General features: G+C 41.5%; 1 protein-coding gene across 2 annotated transcripts; it reads left to right on the top strand.

Moving 5' to 3' along the window:
• Positions 1-2016: 2016 nt before the first annotated feature.
• LOC106552056 (thioredoxin, mitochondrial) lies at positions 2017-18464 on the top strand. 2 transcript variants are annotated; one of them, XM_014070245.2, is made up of 4 exons: positions 2017-2169; positions 3430-3707; positions 7442-7565; positions 17841-18464. In XM_014070245.2, exons 2-4 carry the CDS (start codon positions 3430-3432, stop codon positions 17955-17957), a joined length of 519 nt encoding a protein of 172 aa, XP_013925720.2. In that variant the 5' UTR covers positions 2017-2169; the 3' UTR covers positions 17958-18464. The 2 variants fall into 2 exon arrangements, with proteins under 2 accessions (XP_013925720.2, XP_013925721.2); XM_014070246.2 differs by lacking the exon at positions 2017-2169 and adding an exon at positions 2249-2468.
• Positions 18465-20556: the final 2092 nt, after the last annotated feature.

The raw sequence follows: 20556 nt of genomic DNA, 5'->3' as shown, positions 1-20556 counted from the left end.
GAGTTAAGACTGGATATTAGTATGGTTTTTTATGCAAGGTTTGAGCTGTATGGTTATGCAAGACATTTTTTTCCAAAGGTCAGATTTTGCTACTATTCCACAGAGAACAGTGATATCTTGTTCTTCTCAGGCTACCATATATTTCAATCATTTAATACCTTTAAATATTAAATGTATTTAATGAATACCTTTATTCATTCAGACATTTACAATAATTCCAAGGAGGAAAAGGGAAATTGTAGCTCCTTCATTTTGAGAATATTTGTCTTTTTTAGAACAGTATTTTTATTAACTTAAAATACTTGTCAAGTTCATAAAATTAATTAGTAGTTTAATTTAATTATGCAAATAATTTGTGTAAATTTATACTGTCTGTATGTTTTGTATGGTTGTATTCTTTGGGATGAATCTTTTAAAACATTTTTATTTTATCATGAAAACTAATGGCAGAAGTATTGTTTATGAAGTGAAAAAGACTCAAGAACCTTTCAGGATAGTTCTCAACTTACCATTGTATTTGAGCCCAGAATTACAGTCATATATAATAGTGGTCATTAAGTAGGTCACTACAAGACTGCGCCTGACTTTACAACCTTTTTAGTGGTGGCTATTAAGCAAACCTGTTCTCAGTAATGGTTACTTTTTGACGAAAACTAAAAGTAAATGCTGGAACCCAGAAAAATCCACCAAAAATCACAGTGAAATGACTATGGGATGTTGCAAATGGCTCTAAATGCGAGTTGGCTGCCAAGTGCCAAAATACAATCACAGGACCCGGAAAGGTGCACCCATCAGAACTTCGAAAATGGATTGTACAATGCTTAGGGAGATCCACTGCAACTTCAGCCAGTAGCTAAGCAAAGACTACCTGTATGTACCCAAAAAATAATCTGAACAGAGCAATGTTTTGTAAGGTCTAAAAACAAGGGGAAAAAAGGGAGGTTAAATTGCCTTGATGCATTTCCCCACAAAAATCATTAATACCACTTTGAATTAGACAATTGTTTCTTCAAAATCTTGATTTGTGGAACTGGTAGATCCAAACAACATATTTGAGATTTTTTAAAAAAAGTTTTTTATTGTTTTTATTAAACAAAAAACACAAAAAAGGATCATATTTAATATTTAATGATACAAACATATTTGAGATTTTAAGTGTTTAATCTCAAAAAAGGTTTAGAAACTAAAATTTTAACCACACCCTGTTTGCTTTTTGTCTATTTGTTTTTGGGTTCATCTTTTTGTGTCTGTTTTTGCATTCAGACTTCAATGCTGCTATCTTTCCCTGGATATGAATGCAGAGCCATTCCCAAAGGCCCCACTGAACTGTAATTCTTAAAAGATAAAATTCAAAATATAGGAATAATCTGTGATTACATTTTAACATTTAAATAATTACATCAATTTATTATCTCACACACAAGTATTTTTTTAAAAAAATACTCTAATTGAAGGGAGATTTTTTTAATGCCCCCTCAACAACGGAGCCGTTATGTTTCTCAAGTGTTAATAGACTTTATTATGTGCCATGCTGTTCATAATATCAATTAATGAATTTCAATGCAGATTGTTGCTAGTTTGATGTACTGGTTAAGACTGCTGGCCCAGAAACTTGAGATTAGATTTATATTTAAAAAGTCAGGATTGTGCAGAGTAGTAGTTTACAGTTACTGGCTATAATTAATTTCAGAAACCGATTAACTAAGCCAAGCGCAAACATGGGCGCTTTAAAAAACCTAAAGACCAAAAGTTTTTACTTCACATTTCCGTCCGTTAAAGCAACCACCAACCTCCGCAGAAAACAGCCCGGGCACTTCCACCCCTCCCGCAGCGAACTTGAGCAAACACAGTCGAATGCAGGTCCGCCATTGGTGCATTAAGAAGAGGCGGCGAGGTCAGATTTCCCCGCGAGCCAATCACCACCCAGGCTGAACAGCTCCTTCCCTTTCTCTCTAACCAATATGCACATAGGGATATGCTTACTGCTCTCCGCCTTACCCAATCCACCGCCAAAGTTATCGAACAGCTTCCTTTCTACAGCCAATCGCCACGAGAGTACTTATGGTTGCGTTCTAAAGCTGCGTCCACTCGTCCAATCAGCTCCCGGAAGATCGTTCAGCTTTTTGATTCTCCAGGGCGGCCTTGAGGGGCTCTGCGGGGGGTGTGAAGGTGAGAGGGGGGGGGGAGCGGTTCCCTCGACGGCTTTTATTATTATTATTAATTATTATTATTTTCAAGTCGGGGATAAGGGAGCCCTTAAGAGTCACTCTTCACAATGGAGGGGAAGGTGGTGTAACGAGGACGGCGTACAATATTCAGGGCTGTCTGCAAGTGGGAAACAGGTGGCTGCAGAAATGTGGGTACCAGTAGGAGATTGGCAGGCAGGCAGGGTTTAATTTTCATCAGAGCTGCTTACTCCTCGGGGAGCTGCCCTAATACTGACTAAAGAGAGGAGGACCTTCGAACAGGTGCAAAATGCCGTTGCCTCATCCCTACAACCACGTGTCCTAAGCATGTGAGAAGGTGGGGGGGTACTTTTCAGACCAGGAAGTAAGATTTTGGGATAAAGTACTTATTTTCAGGACGTTTCAGAAATCCAGGTTACAGTTAAGAGGAACTGAACGAACCAGGTAGCACTGCCAGGGTACTTTATATATATATATATATATATATATATATATATATATATATATATATATATATATATATATATATATATAGGCCTGGCGTCCTCCACATGAACATGTGCGGTGTGCACATCTGTCTTACTGTCCAGCGCCGCCTCCACGACACTCCAGCTGCTTAGCGGAGCATCTCGCAGGCACTGTGTGCACTGTGTGCGGAAGCACCAAAAACTTTAAAGACAGGTAGGGAGCACGGGCGTGTGGGTGGGCCCTCTGGAGCACCGTACCAGAACGGTACCCTGTGCTCCGGGCAACCCACCACTTGTTGATAGGCTTAGAAAATAAACCAATGTATTGCAGCTCAGAGAATCTGGAGTTCTTGAGAAACCTCTATAGTGCTTTAAAGGCTGGTTCATGATTCAGAAAATTAAAGTCACTTTTTTTTCCTTAACAATTTTAGTATGGAATCTAGCTTTTGCCATTTGATAATAAAACTAGGCAGCCCATAGTATATATTCCAAATGGAGAAATGTGAGATAACAAGCTAGAGGAAAGGACTTGACAGTTCTTTCTTTGCCCAATGTGTAGATGTGCCCGCAAAAATAAAATATAAATACCGGCATATTTTAAGCAGTACATGGCATGTATAAAGTACACTGAATTGCAGGAACTTTTGAAATCAGTTGGGAAGGGATCAAAGCAACAACAGAATGGGTAGGCTAGAGGGCAGTGAAAATATAGGGAGTTTTTAGGGTCACCGCTTGCTCCTTATGACTTTTTTTTTTTTTTTTGGTCTTTTTCCTAGATGGCCCAAAATCTCTTCAGATCATTGTTGTCTATTCCGGTCAAGCGTCTCACGCCAGTGCTTCATCCCAGACCTTCATTGCTTCTGTACAGAGTTTCAGCTCTGCCATGTAGGAGACCTTGGTGTACTTCCTTTGCTTCTCCTGCCATGCATTCACAGACTAGGACATTTTCTACTACTCAGGTCTGTTGGCATACTTTTAATGTCCAGGATGAGAATGACTTCCAAGACAGAGTTTTGAAAAGTGAAAAACCCGTGGTGATAGACTTCCACGCCCAGTAAGTATGGTATATATGTCTTTGTTACAAAGCTGTTAAAATCCTTAGTGTGCTATGTACGCATTATAAACTATGTAGAATGAGGGTTTTGGCCCTACATGGGCTAGCTAATACAGGCTGTCTCTGGTTACCTACTGTAGATGCCATAGGATAACTGAAAAGCTATACGGGTTGATTACTGTTTATATCCTACTTTATTCTTACTTGGCAATATAACATTCTAAACCAGCGGTCCTCAACTTTTCCACCTTGGTGCTCGGCGTAGGTGGGGCATGTCAGTGACACACCCACAGCTTTGTTGATGTGAGCGGTGAATGTGTGACCCTCTACTCCACCCTTGTGCTCATACCTGATGCTTCACTTCTGCAAGTTGAGGGCACTCGGACATGAAGCTTCATTGGTTTGAATAGAGCTTTGTATGTGAGTGCTCATGTAAACTGAACTTTGAATTGCAAACACAAGCGCCCTCCATTCGCACAAGTGGAGCTTCGTGCATGAGTGCAAGGGCCCATTACTCGGGCGAATGGAGCTTCGTGCAGCAGTGCAAGCGCCCTCCATTCATGGATGAAGCTCCATTCATGCGAGGGGTGGGCCCTTGTGTTTGCACACACAGCTCAATTTCTGCGAGTGGAGAGTGCTTGAACAGAGGGTGCTTGTGCTTACACACACAGCTCTATTTGTGCAAGCGGCGGACCCTTGTGCTTTCACACGAAGCTCCACTCGCAGGAGTGGAGGTTGCTCATGTGTAAATGGAGTTTCGTGCACAAGTGACTTCTGCTCAAATACTCTCTGCTTGTGCACAATGCAAGGGCTCACTGCTTGCACAAATGGAACTTTACACAGGAGTGCAAGCATCCTCCACTCACACACAAAGCTCCACATGAACAGTGGGCCTTTGGCTTGTGCACGAAGCTCCATTTGCATGAGTGGTGGGTGCTTGAGCAGAGGGTGCTTGTGTTTGCACATAAAGCTCCATTTGCATGAATGGTCCTTCAAGCATGAGCATTCTCTACTCGGTCGAGTCAAGCTTCATGGGGAAGCACAAGTATCTGCCCCTTATGTGAGTGGAGCTTCATGCATGTGTGGAGTGTGCTTGCACTCATGCACAAAACTCCATTTGTGTGAGCTGGGGCACTTGTGTTTGCGCACAAAGTTTCACTCAAGTGAGTGGAGAATGCTCATGCATGAAGCTCCGTTTGAGCAAATGGAACTCTGCACATGAGTTCCCCGCGCTCTCAAGTGGAACTTTGTGTGCTAACACAAGAGGTTGCCACTTGCACCAGTGGAGCTTCATGCACAAGTTCAAGGGCCCGACACTAGCTTGAGTGGAACTTTGTGTGCACATGCACTTGGCCAACGCTCGCATGTCCTGGTTTCAAACAGGCCCCGGCCTGGAGTTTGGGGACCCCTCTTCTACCCATGTGAGTAGAGTTAACATTTAAAATGTCATCTTACAATTCTTTTTCTCATGAAACATTAAAAAAAAGCCCTTGATGCTCTTCAATAGTTTGAAAAAGAAGCTACATATTTAGTTTATTGGTACTTGCTTTCATCAAAGCATAGGCAGATACAAGTTAGCAGAGCATTAGCTAATCAATAAAAATAAGGCACTATTGCTTGGATATCGTTCTACCAATTAATGGAGGAAAAGATACAGATGCTTTTATAATGCAATCTCGTGTGCCTTTCTTTACGGGAATATAATCCTCATCTCTGATTATTAGAAGCTTGAAACATTTACCGGTTGTTTCCTCCTTCCTATTTCTAAATATAAACAAACAAGGATACGGAAAAAGATGAGATGATGTGAAATGAAGTAAGTGTAGTAGAATGGGATAGAAACCATGTTGAAGATAATGGGCAAAATTTTCCACACAAGATTTTTTTTTAAAGCCATACAAAGAAATTTCAGAACACCAGCAGGAATAGGTACCTTTTAATTTTCACATATATTTTCTGCTCTCTTGATTTCTAAATTCCATTGTACAGCTGACACCGAAAACATTAAAAAAAAGAGTCAAATCAGGAAGTACTTCAGTTTCAGAGTCCTTGCAGTAAAGGTAAACTACATATATCATCCCATTTTAAACTGTTTTTCTTTCCCTACTTGGCTGCTGGACTACAATTCCTACAATAGAATGGTGAATTATATTCAGCAGTTTTCTGCCTTATCAGTCTTACGCATTTATTGAGGGAGTGGCAATTTGAATAGCACACACAAAAGTGGGATGATAACTAAGATTATTTCGTAGCACTAAATTCACTCTACAGACTTCTGTGAAATTATTTAAATGATATACTTTCTTGCAGTTCTGTGTTGCTCCAGAATTTTTTTTATTGATGGGCATAGATCAGTGGTTCCCAAACTTGGCAACTTTAAGACTTGTGGACTTCAACTCCCAGAATTCTCCAGCCAGCTTGCTTACGGAGCCAGCTTGCTGGCTGGAGAATTCTGGGAGTTGAAGTCCACAAGTCTTAAAGTTGCCAAGTTTGGGAACCACTGGCATAGATAATGGAATATTGATTTGGGGTGGGTTTTTTTTTTAGATAACCTTATTAACATCTGTATTATTTTGCTCCATATATAATATACTGAAACCATTTTATGATTCCCTTAAGGGCTTTCTTTTTTCATTCTTTGAAACAATGTAATGGCCTAGCTGCTGAATGCATGTTCTCACAACACCCTTCTGTGGCTGTAACATCTGAAAACATCAATAGTGGCTCAGTATGCTAAAGCATCCTGTAATATGGTACCAGTTTCCAGAGTTACAAGAAATTGTAAATGCTGTTGTGATACTGAAAATTTGTTTTAGCAACAACTGATTTATCATACAATGTTTCAATGATGTAAGATCAAAATAGCTGCAGCAAAAAACAAGTTCTAGTATGTAAAAATCAGAACAAAAAATCACCTGACCAGCAATTAAGCATCATATTTTAATTTCTTGTTGATTTTTTTTATAACAACATGTGTGAAAGACTTCCCATTACGAAAAGTTAATTGTATAAACTACAGTAGCTATAACTAAGAACATGATGGCTTAAACTCTCTTTCAAACAAATTTGTATAGAAAATATGAACCTTGTCCCTTACTTGTCCTTGTTCAAATGTCTATTTTGCCTGTTGTACAATATTTGGGAACAAATTACTGCAAAGCATACACCATAAAACAAATAGACAAGATCTTTGCACGTGATCATGGATGATGCTCTTCTTTCATTGGTCTGTACATGTGCAGAGAAAGACACCCTGATATATAGTAAGTTCAAGATTATGAGCTGCCTTGTTAGTTTGGATGTCAACTTCGTGTGCCCTCTTTAATATAGTTTTCCACTTTTTGGAAAGGAATGTGAGTTGGCTAGATTCATGAGATTCTGAAATGGTTTTGGTAAATGTAGTGGGGGGGTTTGCTGCTTTTATTTACCCTTAGCATAAACAATATGCAAGAGGCTTACGAATGCCCTGCAGTAAAATATTCTGATCATTTTGTAAGCAGCAGCTTTTAAATCTTGGCACATAGACTACCAAACAAAATGCAGACTCATATATCATCTCTCTTAATGTAACAATCCAGGCATCACTATTAAACCTGGTACTTCAGTATTCAGAGGCTTCTTCTTAAAGGCACATGCTTATCTTTATCCTTTGGGAAGTATCTTTTTTTTTTTAAAAAAAAACTGTTAACATTGCTTTTTCCTCATTAAACTCTAATGTCTTTCTTTGTTCTGAGATGGTGTGGTCCCTGCAAAATCCTGGGTCCCAGACTAGAAAAGGTCGTGTCCAAACATGAGGGGAAGATTCTGATGGCGAAAGTGGACATTGACGATCATACTGATCTTGCCCTTGAATATGAGGTATGTCCCTGCAACACCTGCATATTGTGTAGAGCTAAGCTAAGCTAGGAGGGATGCAGTGGCTCAGTGGCTAAGAAACGGAGATGAGCACTGCCCCCTAGAGTCAGGAATGACTCGCACATATGTGTGAGGGGAACCTTTACCTTTTAAAGCTAGTTTATTTTTGTTTGTTCTGACCACTATCTCAGATTTTGGCAAGCAAGAGTAATAGAATCTGCTTGGCATATAGCACAAATAAAATCAAAAATGAGAAAGATTGTACTTCAATGTTCCCCAATCTTTTCATCTCCAGATGTACTGGATTACGATTTGCAGAATTTGCACAGTTGCACATCTAACATACCTAGGGTAGGAAATAATAGGGCTGGATTTAAATAAACTGTGGGACACATAGCAAAAGAGCTACAGCAATTCTAGGTCCAAAATCAAGACACATCTGTTATGACATTTTTTAATAGAGAGACATATTGATCTTCATTGTGTGGGAAATTGAACTAAAGAATGAAAGAAAAAGAAAATCATTAGGTAAGGCAGTGTTATTGAATTTAGAGTAGCCTTCAGCAAATTGTCTGGGAATAGTGAAAATTATAATCTGGCACTAGAAGCTCAAAGAACATCGTGGGGAAAGGAAATGGCAAACTATTTCCCATTGTTGCAAATAAACAACACCCCCCCCCCCAAAAAAAAACAACCTTCACATTGTCCATGAAGTCATCAGGAAACAAGCTTGGTCCAAATGAGACTTTAGCTTTAATAAAGCTCTGGCTGACCTTGTCTGGATTTGGGAACTAAATTAATTTGCACCAGGTTAATATTTGATGGAAGATTACCAAGGAAATATCAGTGCCAAAGACTAGGAGATTGGGAGATCAAAAATGATGCTGAAAGAAGGCCACAGAATCCAACCTCTGTCCCATGGCCAAGAATACTCCATGAACACGTCTGAAATTTCCATCAGTTAAACTCAACTCAGTAGACCCCTCACCTCTACTATTAAGGATTGGGCAAGGAAGAGTTTATAATAACCTCTGATACAAGATCCATAATCTTTATAAAAAATCCATCTGTAGAAAACAATAAGACATATCAACTCCTTCAGAAGGTGGGGGGGGGGAGAGGGAGAAATAGAGAAATTTGCTTTACAAATCTAGATTCAATATTTATGAGCAGCAGGACTTCACCACAGTTTCCACCTGAAAAACCCATGTATTTCTATATTTTGTTTATCTTGTTGTAAAAGTTAAAAAAAATGCAGAAGACATAAAAAAACAAGATGGAAATTTAGATTCACTAGTTGCACCCCACTGAGAGATAAACATACAGCTCAGTGGTATGCAGAAGGTCTGGGCTTATATCCCAATATTTTCATTACATGGAGAGAGAAGGAGACCGAGCTACTTAAAAACTTGAAAAGTTAGTACCAGTGAAAGCGAGCAGTATATGCTGAACCTGATGCAAGCGATCCATGACTGCAACGCAGTTTCATCAGGCAGATCCCTGTGATTGAGTTCTTAAGATCCTAAATCATTTCCTCCTGCTAAGGCTTTTCAAAATTCCCTTTACAATGCTGTGGATTGTCAACAAATTGCCAGTAAACTTCCCACTCCTCTTTGCTGCCCCAACCCACTTCTGTTTACAAGACAGCTGATATCTAGGCCCAAGCATTTCACAATACCCTCTCTGGAGCACATTCTTTAGAAGAGAGCAAGAGAGTGAGAGACTCCCCCTCTGTATGCTTGGAATGCTTGTGCATTCTTCACATAAGTCCTGGCTTGCTCCTGGCTCCAAGTTGTCCCAGAGGGGCAACCATCCATGAACTCTTTCCTGATCTAAAAAAAAAACACCCTTCAAGGATTCTTCCTAGATATGTTGCAAAGCAAAGTTTTATTGTCTAGTTTCCAATTTGGGAAGGAGTTTGAGCACCTAGGAACAGGGCCCTTTCTCTGCTATGTTGTCAGAACCATTCTGAGTGAAGAGACCTTTGATTTCCTGCAGATTTATTTTTTTAACTATTTTTTCCTTGGCCTATGATTTATAATGCCCTTTCCCTCTTTAAGGGAGGGCTTCTTGCAATAAGAGCCCATCAAAGGTTGCTGCAAAGGTAGGAAAAGGGACCAGCCTCAGCCTGTAGCCACCTTGCCTTGAACTTTTTTCTTGTACTGACATGTTTCCATCTTTCCAATTTCTGCTATGCTTTCCAATTTGTTCAATCCTATACTAAGGCTGATAACTCTCTGAGAATGGCTGACCAGATTGGAGTGCAGGTGAAAAAGAACAAAGTGGAAAATGTGTTTATTTAAGAAAATGTATATGGCCACCCAACCAAAAACAATAATCCCCCACTGGAAACAACACTAAACAAGCCTCTTAATGGGCTCCATATCACTCTGGGATTTTCAGGCCCATTAGTAGAGCCATGTCTTTAGGGCATTGCAAAAGAGGGTCAAAGTGGGAGCCAGTCTTGAATCTGCATGGATGATGATGGAGGGAGCTACCATGAAGCAGACCCCTTTTCTTGGTATCACTAGATGGACCCGTGGCACGACAAAACCGCGCTACGCAAAATAGCGGAGATTAAATCGCGTCACTAAAGTCGCGACGTCATCATCGCGCGTCATCACCGCGGGGACAACAGCGCGGCGACAGAAGGGCGTTCTACATACTTCGTTCTTTGCCTCCAAAGGTAGCCCTCCTCCTCCAGCTGACAGCGGCTGCAGGCACGGGGCAAAGCGGGCTGCCCAGCAGCAGCAGCCCGCGGGAAGGGTCCAGCTCAGCCGTGGGGGGCAGCAGGAAGCCCGCGGGGGGCCCGAGCAGGGCCGCCGACGCTGGCGGCGGAGGAGGACGCAGCAGCGGCAGCAGCTGAGGCTCTCCCGGGGCCGGCGAAGTGGGCTTGCCCGGCAGAGGCAGGCCGCCCTCTTCTTCCTCAACAACATCTCCTTGGATGGGCGGCCGCTGCCACCGGGCAAGCCCGCTTCGCCGGCTCCGGGAGAGCCTCAGCCGCCGCCCGCCCTGCCTCTTCCTCCGGGGGAGGTGCCGGCGGCGGAGGCCGCCCGTCCAAGGAGATGTTGTTGAGGAAGAAGAGGGCAGCCTGCCTCCGCCAGGCAAGCCCGCTTCGCCGGCCCGGGAGAGCCTCAGCCACCGCCGCTGCCGTGTCCTCCTCCGCTTCCTGCTGCCCCCCGCGGCTGAGCTGGACCCTTCCCGCGGGCTGCTGCTGCTGGGCAGCCCGCTTTGCCCCGTGCCCGCTGTCAGCTGGAGAAGGAGGGCTACCTTTGGAGGCAAAGAACGAAGCATGTAGAACGCCCTTCTGTCACCGTGCTGTTGTCACGGCGGTAGGGTCGTTTTTTTCTTAGCGCTTCGGACGCCGCGGATTTGCCTCCGCACTTATGTCGGCGCGGATAAGGGCATCGCGGTTTTGTGGTGGAACCAGATGGACCACCTTGGGGGGTGGGGAGTGGATCCGTAGCATTCCATGCCTCCCTACTCTTGTGGGTGAGGCATAACTGGAAAAAGACAGTATTTCAAATAACTTAGTTCCAGCCCAATAAGGCTGTGAAGTAACAACCAGCACCTTGAATTGGACCCAGAAGCAAATTGGCAGCTAAAAGAGCTCCCACAAGAGAGGTACACTTGTGCAAATCTAGGCTTGTGCAAAACCACACAGACCACCACATTTTGAACCAATTGAAGCTCCTGGATGCTTTCCAAGGGCTGTTCCATGTAGAGTGTTGTTGCAATAGTCAATACGGAAGGTAACTAGGGCATGAAAAACTGTGAGCAGTGATTGTTTGTCCAAGAAAGGACACAACTGCAGGTTGCCCTGCTGGCCGTGATTGCCACTTCTTCAAACAGGAGTCCTGAGTCCAGGACAACCCCCAGATGACACACAGGTCTACCTGGGGCAGTGCCACCCCATGCAACACCAGAGGTGACAATTTTTTATGGAGCAAAGAATCCCAAGCCGAGAGCCATTTGGTCTTGCCAGGTTTCAGTTTCAGCCTGTTGCTCCCCATCCAGACACTGCAAGAGAGAAGTCACAGCATCACCTAACTCTCCGTGAGCTGAGACATACAGCTAGGTGTCATCATCACCATATTGATGGTATCTCAACCCATGGCAGCAGATGATCTTGCCCAGCAGCTTACCAAGGATGGACACACTACCCCCATCCCACTCCCACCAGAGATCATCAAAAAGCACAACCAGTGCCATTTCCATTTCGTGCCTATCCATTTCACCCAGAAACCTCAGGAGCTTCCATGCAACCACCTTCTCAACAACCTCCAAAAAGGAGAGATTGGACACAGGATGAAAATTACCCAATAGAGGGGGGTTTTAAGAAGAGGACAGACCACAGCCTCCTTAAAAGGCTGGGCCACCACATCCTCCCACAGAAAAGCATTAATCACCACTAGAACCCAACCACATGTCACCTCCTGGGAAGCTTTCACAAGCCAGGCATCTAAAACACAGGTGCTTGCACCCATACCCTCTAGGGTTCTGTCCAGTTCCTCAGGAGCAACAGTAATAGAGCAACAATAAGTGTGTCATGTCCAGAACGTGAATGTCAGCTGCATGCTTTGCAGCTGGTGTGAATTAAACAACCATAGCCCTTGCGCAAGTTAAAAGAGTGGGTTAAAGAAAAACATGGTTTCAGAATTTTTATGAAAAAAATGTGAAACCCCATTAGCCTGCATAAGAACCCTAGATATATTAAAAGAAAACATATTAGCATCCTCCAGAACGGAGGTGTCAAACTCCAGGCCCACAGGCCGCATCCAGCCCACAGGATGCTTAAATCTGGCCAATGGGGACGGCTGGAAATAGCAAAGGACTGGCCCACTGTGCCTCTGGCAGCCAAAATGGGGCATGTGGGGACCTCATGCAGCCCCTCCCCCCCATGTCCTGCTTTGGCCAGCAAAGTGCTGCAGGAAGCTGTGCAGGGTGAGAATGGGGCACATGAGGGGCTTCACATGGCTCCCCCGCACCCCATTTTTGCCAGCAAAGTGCTGGTGTGCTACAATGCTGATCCAGTCCTCGAAGAAATCCAGTTTGATACCCTTGCTCTAGAGTAAACTATAACACCCAGCCAGGTGGAGATTTTGAAAATTGCAGTTGAAATAGTTTTGGGACAGATGTTCTCCACTTCCACTATTTTTTTCATATACACATTTCTTCCATTGTTAAAAACTGTGTGATATACAGGTCAAAATGTTGAACTTGGATTGGCAAGAATCAGGTTTAAATTGCTACATCGTATGTTCTTGGACATTTTGGATGTCCCATTTTCACCACAGCCAGTCTCGCAAAGTTCTCACTGTGGCTCTCTTAATGCCAAATAGGTATTCCTAGCTAAGAATCCTGGCGATTTTAAGAGAGTGTCTAGTACTTGACTAGGGAACGCTGGGCTAGGGAGTATTTGCCATTTGATAAAGAATGGATCCTCTTCTGTTGTCATCCCTGTTTTTGAGAGCAGCGGTCCCCAACCGTTGCAACTTGGCAGCCCGGCTTGGGGAGGGTAGAGGGGAATTGGGTCGACGTGCACATTTGCAAGCAGCCCTTGTGCAGGTGGAGGCCCAGCATGCGCATGCATGCAGTTCTTGTGCAAGCGGGGGCCCAGCCTGAATGATGGGCTAGCATGCATGTTTGCAAGTGTCCACTGGCCTGCTACACATGCACACTCACAACGCCCAATACCAAATACGCCATGTCCCTTTTAGAGTTCTTTTAAAAACATACATTTTATAATAATATTCTATGTATTGACTAGAGATTATTAAATTGATCTAAGGTTAATGACTTTTAAGGATAGAGGAAAAAAGACCCATGTCAGTGTTAACTATTATTTGAAATTATTTTAATAAGCATAAGGTTGTTTAAATTTTACATCCAAAGCTAAGAGCATTAGTAAACTGCTGCAAATTACATCAAAATATTTCTTCCTTAAGCTAAACATTTAATGCTGTCTCCACTATATTGTTACTTATTGTTTGTTCGTGTTAAAAAACAATAAACCAAATTAACAACAAAAAGATGAGAACAAGTTTAAAAAGAAAAGGAACAAAAGGATACTTGGTTTCTGACTCTCCCCTTTTGGGGCATATACTAATTTGTGGTTTTTCTAAATATTTAGGCTCTCTTAGGAGATTGTGAAGTGGGTTGGGCTAAAAGTGAGTGATTGGTCCAAAGTCACCCAGCTGCTTTCAATCCTAAAGTGGGACAGGTACTTAGACCAGCACATTAACTACTATTCTTGTTTACATTCTGTTGTGAATTGTTGTAAGTTGCAAAGTTGTGTCTGATCCATCGCGACCCCATGGACAACGTTCCTCCAAACCTTCCTGTCCTCTACCATCCTCTGAAGTCCATTTAAGCTCACGCCTACTGCTTCGGTGACTCCATCCGGCCACCTAATTCTCTGTCGTCCCCTTCTTCTTTTGCCGTCAATCTTTCCCAGCATTAGGTTCTTCTCCAGTGAGTTCTTTCTTCTCATCTTGTGGCCAAAGTATTTGAGTTTTATCTTCAGGATCTGGCCTTCTAAAGAGAAGACAAGGTTGATCTCCTCTAGGACTGACCAGTTTGATTGCCTTGCAGTCCAAGGGACTAGCAGGAGTCTTCTCCAGCACCATAGTTGCGAGCGATCGTGGGTGCACCTCGGTTCACCCACGTAACACCTATCCTCCGCAAGCTGCACTGGCTGCCTATTGGTCTCCGGATACACTTCAAGACGCTGGTCGTCACTTATAAAGCCCTTCATGGTATTGGACCTGGGTACTTGAGAGACCGCCTGCTGCCAATCACCTCCACTAGACCGATTAGATCCCACAGATTAGGCCTCCTCCAAATTCCATCCGCCGGCCAGTGTCGACTGGCGACTACCCGGAGGAGAGCCTTCTCTGTGGCTGCTCCGACCCTCTGGAACAAACTCCCCGTGGGGATTTGAATCCTCACCACCCTCCAGGCCTTCCGCAAAGCCCTTAAAACCTGGCTGTTCCGACAGGCCTGGGGCTAAAGAGCTGTTGCCCCCGTCTCGAATGGTATGACTGTTGTGTGTTTTTAAATTATGCATTGTTATGTTTTGTTTTATTTTTTGTCTGTACCCCTCTTCCCTGATTTGAATTGTGAGCCGCCCTGAGTCCCCTTCGGGGGAAAAGGGCAGCATACAAATATAATAAATCAAATCAAAATCAATCAATAGTTCAAAGGCCTCAATTCTTTGGCCTTTCTTATGGTCCAACTTTCACAGCCATGCATTGCAACTGGGAAAACCATAGCCTTGACTATATGCACTTTTGTTGGCAGGGTGATGTCTCTGCTTTTTAGCATGCTGTCTAGATTTGCCATAGCTTTCCTCCCCAGGAGCAAGCATCTTTTAATTTCTTGTCTCTAGTCCCCATCTGCGGTGATCTTGGAGTCCAGGAAAATAAAATCTGTCATTCACACCTATTGTGAATATATAGTTTTAATTTTGCCATTGCTGTATTCCTGCTTTTGACTACTGCCTTCTACTTCAACTTATTTTTTAAGGCTTACCAAACAATTTAATTACAGAGGCTGAGAGGGTCTTGGATGGATACAAAGCAATTGGACTGACTGCTGCTGATCTATATTGATCTGTGCTCAGAAACTGAATAGTTTTAAGATGCAGCTCAGAAAAATGGTTCCTCCATTCTACTGTCAAAGCTGAGCCACCAGTTTTCTTATGTGACTTTGGAACAGGTTTTTTTTGTGTAAAAAGCCCGATTCTCCCTCTGCAAATGAAATGGGAATTTGGCAAAAGGAGTGCCGAGTCCTCGCCTCAACCTCTTCTATTTTATTTGGCCCCAAAATTACAGAGATAAAAATGAACATAATTAGAATAGTTAAAACTCTTGCCAGAAGGGAGTGGGGTGCACTGGGATGCATTTCCAAGGCCTGTTTGAAGTATTAGAGCTGAGCCCTAGAGGGCACTGAAGGACATCAGACAAAACTGAGTGATTTGACTGTTAAACAGAGAGGGAGTTTGTATTCCTTTTTTTAACCCATCCTGGATTACCATGGGGTGTGGCACCCTTAAGAAATCTGCTTGCATTGGCCAGCAACAGAGGAAAAGCAGACACTAGTAAAAGCAGGCCTTTGAGTCTGGGGTTTGTGCATGACAGATTGCTGATGGCAGCAAGATGCAGGGCAGCTGAATGCATATTTGATGAGAGAGCGCATTCCAGGGAAGAATAGCACATAAGATAAAGATGGGACATGACCTGCTGTCTAAGATAAGGGTGTCAGAGGAGCTGTGGAATGTATCATCCCCTTCTGACATTTTTATAGATTCCTTCAAATCATTCTCTGCACGCATAAAGGCCTGGCTTATAGTTTTGGGGGGGGGGGGCTAGCATGTGGTTTTCAAACTTTCCCAATTTACACTCTGTGGCAGCTCCTTGGGCAATTATCTTACTGTTTGTCTCATTGGTAATAAGACGTTGATATTGATAGACCATTAAGATTTGGGGTTTGCAAGAGAGAGGGAGAAAATCAACATTGTTATTTGGCTGCCTTGTATGGCTATTTAGCATTGTCCTGCAGAAGTGCAGAAATTTAAATACATAACAAATCCGTTCATGCATGCATGAATTCATATTTGGAGCTACGTGTTGTTGTTTTTTTTGCTAGCTGTTGAAACTAGTGTGTGTTTGACTAGCTGAGAACAAGAATAGTACAGGATATGATAGGCCTCAGTGCTCAGATCTTCCCTGTGAGAAGCAGAAGTGTGCAAATAAGGTTTGTGTCTGATTTCACACTCTTGTTTTTAAAGTTGATACTGTTGTCATGCTTCTGAAGACCTGCCTAGATTCATTTTCTCCCGACTCTTGTGTGTACATCATTAAAATGAAATTCTCCAAAATTGTCTTTAAAATCACAGGCAGAAAAAAAAAATTGGATGGATAATTTCTCTGGACTTTTCCAGGGCAAAGAATAAATTCCCAGAGGATTGCTCAAGATATGACTCCCCCTTTGTGGTGATAGCACGATTTCTGAAAATGCAGTGGGAGGAAGTTCCGGCATGATGTTTTCCCTTGGGATTGAATTGAAGTGTGGGAAGCCAGAATAGCTGTAAATCACCAGAGAGATGATTGTACAGTGAAAGACAAGACATTATACACAAGTCCCTTAGCTATTTTTTAAGCTGAATCAATGAAAGAACGCTGTATTGCATCTGTGAGAATTTCTTCAAATCTTCCTTTTTAAAGAATTTCCAAGGCAAGTTCTTTTTCATCAGATTGTATGAAAACACATGAGACAAATAGAGAGGGAAATATCTCTGTTTGGTACGAGATAAAACCACTATCAGGGAAAAGTGAAGAAAAATTGCTTGGTATAGTAGCAATGTTTCCAGAATTGTTGCTATATATAACAGTATTAGTTGCTGAATCAAAAATGGCAATTTTGGTCCAGAAATAGGCAAGGAGTGAAGAAGGAGCTGCTTAAAATCTTATTTAATCATAACTGTCAGAGATTATCTTCCTTAGCCTTTATCCGTTCAATAAGCTCCGTAACACTCTGCACTTGGGATGCCAGGACTTGTGATAAAATTCAGAAGTAACAGACAAGCATGTTTCTCTACACCTACACATACCATATCACAAAAGCAGGCTGCCTCCTCATCTCTTTTGAAGAGCTTCATTTCAAAGAGCGATGATGTCCCTTTAGACTGAAATAAAGTTTTAGCCTTTCTCACCTTTACTCAGCAGTTTTAAATACTATTCATTCCAGTTGTGGAAAAGCTATGTATTTTTAAAATTAGTCAGTTTTACTACTCTGAAAAATACATCATTTTTTTTACTTGAAAGGTCTCTTTGTGCTTAGTAAATAGCATAAACTTGATTTGAACATTGAAAACCAGGTTTACTGGTCCTCTAGGAAAGAATCTTCCCCTGGTTGGCCTTTTCAGGTGTCTTGTGCTGCAACTTTCGGCCTGTGCCAGGTGACCACAAATCTAGATAGCACCAACTTGGGGAAAAGTTGGTGGTTAGAATGACCAAGCTGGGATGGATTTACTAATATCTCCAAGTTAGAATATTTTTATTCCTTTACGTAGAAGTCTTGACATAAAGACATTTTCTAAAATGAAGTTCAATACTGCTAAAATTTCAGGGAACTTTCTAACAGGAAGAATTAATCATTCACCTTTCAATAAATCCTTTGTTTTAATGTTTGCTTTGCCTCTCGAAAACGTTCACAGGTCAGTGGAGCTTAGCTATTATTGTGCTTATGCCTTTTCTTTTGTGCTCTTGTTCTTAGGTGTCAGCTGTACCCACTGTCTTAGGCATGAAGAATGGTGATGTGGTGGATAAGTTTGTGGGAATCAAAGATGAAGATCAATTAGAAGCTTTTCTCAAAAAACTCATTGGACCCTGAGCAGCAAGGACAGTTGTGTTCTCCGAGCCAAGGCTTACTCCATTTGTCCCTTTTTAAAATATATATATACATGTTTCCTTAGAGGGGAATGGGACAAATTGCATGGTTGGACTAGCATCTGTTTTTTGAAGAGAGCGGATGATGCCTACTTCCCCCATCTTCTGGGGGAGTGGTACTAGTGGTTCCTACTGCCATGGAAAGGCTGCTTGCTCTGTGACAGAGAAAGACTGGAGGTTGCTGCCTGCTAGCAGATGCCCGATGACAAGAAAGTCTTCCTAATATAGCAGCCTCTTAATGTACTTTCTCATACATATTGGAGACACTTCCCTTTCCTGTCCAATGTAAAACCCAATGTGGTTAATTATTGCTGCTTATGGCAGCAATTGTTCTGCTTCATCTCTGCAGCTTTCCTCCTTTGTTTAGTGGTAGATTAAAATCATTTGCAGTTTTTGACGGTAGCCTCAATGCCTCTCCTGCTGTCATCAATTAAATTGAGAGAAACATTGATTGATTGGAGCCTTTTTATTAGTAGATCTATAATAAAAAATAGCTGTAATTACTGCATTTTCTTTTGGTATAGAATTTCCCTTCTGCAGGAAAATTAAAATTGTTCAATGTGGCTTGAGTACTTTAGGGTTGAATACAAAATATGAATAAGGAGGAGTTGGGCATTAAACCTTTGCTAGTCCACAGACACAAAGCCTTTTGTGAGAAGAAACTGTCCCCTCTTTTTTGCCTAAGCATTTTATCTCCAAACATATTGGGGGAAATCATGCATTAGAAGTGCTTTTTTTAAAAGAACCAATGAAAGGGAATATTTTTATGCGACTTTCCACTCATTTTTGAATTTATTCTCTATAAATGATAAATCAAGTCAAATTTAAATTTCACAATGTTTTAATTTCAAGTCCAATTTATTTAGATTTTGCTATGAATTTTTACATTTTCACAAATCTAGTAAAATCTAGTAAAAAGATTGTAACATTAAAGGAATTAATTAGGCTTCCTTTATTGATTATAAGGAAGCTGAGCAGAAAAAAATCATTTTCTCTTCTTTAACAAATAAAGTACCTGGTAGAAAGGCAGCATCTCTATGAAGCGTCTTAATTCTGCACAATCGTACAGACTGCATTTTAGATATTAAAGAAATTAAAAGAACAAAAATCCAGCCACTTGGTGCATCTAATAAATTCAATTGTATCCTTATTGCCTCTATGGGCTTTTAAACCATACATCAAAACTTCAGCTATTTATGGAATCCGAACGACCATGGATCTACTAAAAGTAAAATGCTTCAGTTTGTTTTTGTGTCATCTGAGATGGATTTTTTTTTAACACCCCCTCCTTTTACTCAGCAATAGAACATGGGTAGAAATATTTTTGTATTGGTCATAGAAACATGAGAATGGTCAGAGGTTGCCTTCACACATTACCACAAAGCCGTGTTTTCAACCATAGCAGATTTAATATATCTCAAGTCCAATTCCCAAAATTCCCCAGCCACCATGCTGAGAAATTCTGAGAGTCCAAAGATCTTAAATTTACTAAGGTTGAGACATATTGCTATAAAAGACAATGTGATTTGTTTGGCTTAGGTTAGTGTGTTGTTTGAAAAGTTATGAAAAGGGGGGATGGATGACCTATGGTTTACTGTGCTCTTCAAACCCAGCCAATAGTTTATTTAGCAAATCATGGCAGAGTGTGCTAGGTCAACCATATCAGTAATTAAGGAATTTATGAAGACTCTTAACATTGTCCTTTTTGTTGATAGTTGTCCTAGATTAGACGGACAAAATGTTTTAAACAGTCTCAAAATGGAAGCAGATTTTGCTCTATTTCTGCTTTGTACTGTTACATATTTCCTATAATAATAAGGATATTAGTCTGTGCCAGGATAATGCATAAAATTGCTCCTATTGGAGAACAGGATGTTCTGTGAGCTTGTCATCAATCCAATAAAGCTATTCTAAATCTTCATTCCAGAAGTTCAGTAAATTTTTGGGGAATTCTAGTCTGGAATTAGCTTGATGTACCATTTTGGCCTTCAGGTCATAGCTGATGTTCTTAATGCACCGACAGAGATGAAATAGATTAATTTTAAATCAGGCCCCAAAGTTTCATGCAGTCCTATTGATCTATTTATTAACCCCGGAACTGTATTTATGAAAATGCCAGCATGTTTTCTACTATTTTCAAGTGGGAATTATGGAAATGCTATACTCTTGTTTGTACAGTTAGTACAATTAAACAAAGCACACGTCAGCTACTGTGTCTTTATGAGATTTTTGGAAGCACCTATAAAGGTCCAAAAAGGCACAGGATAAACTTGTGATTGTAGTCTAATATGGTTTACTAATTTTCCATATTTTTTCACTTCGAAAAGCTCTCAGAACAGTTTGTAAGCGCATTTTTTAAAAATTACTCCCTGTTGTGAAACCTGCCTTTAAAAAAATGCACAAAGTTTCAGCTAAGTTTTACAACAAAAGAGAAGGACTTTCAACTGTGTTTTATAAAATCCTATGTTATGTTTATAACAAGGTAATTTAAGCTTTTAGGCTGTAAATGGTTCCAAACTTTAGACTAGAACGGCTGTTTTTGT

Source organism: Thamnophis sirtalis, unplaced genomic scaffold (assembly GCF_051295495.1).
Source record: "Thamnophis sirtalis isolate CommonGarterSnake01/CBP01778 unplaced genomic scaffold, rThaSir2_p1.2 scaffold_9, whole genome shotgun sequence".
Taxonomy (NCBI): domain Eukaryota; kingdom Metazoa; phylum Chordata; class Lepidosauria; order Squamata; family Natricidae; genus Thamnophis; species Thamnophis sirtalis.
Note: the sequence above shows the minus strand (reverse complement) of the source record. Positions and strands in the feature narration are given on the sequence as shown.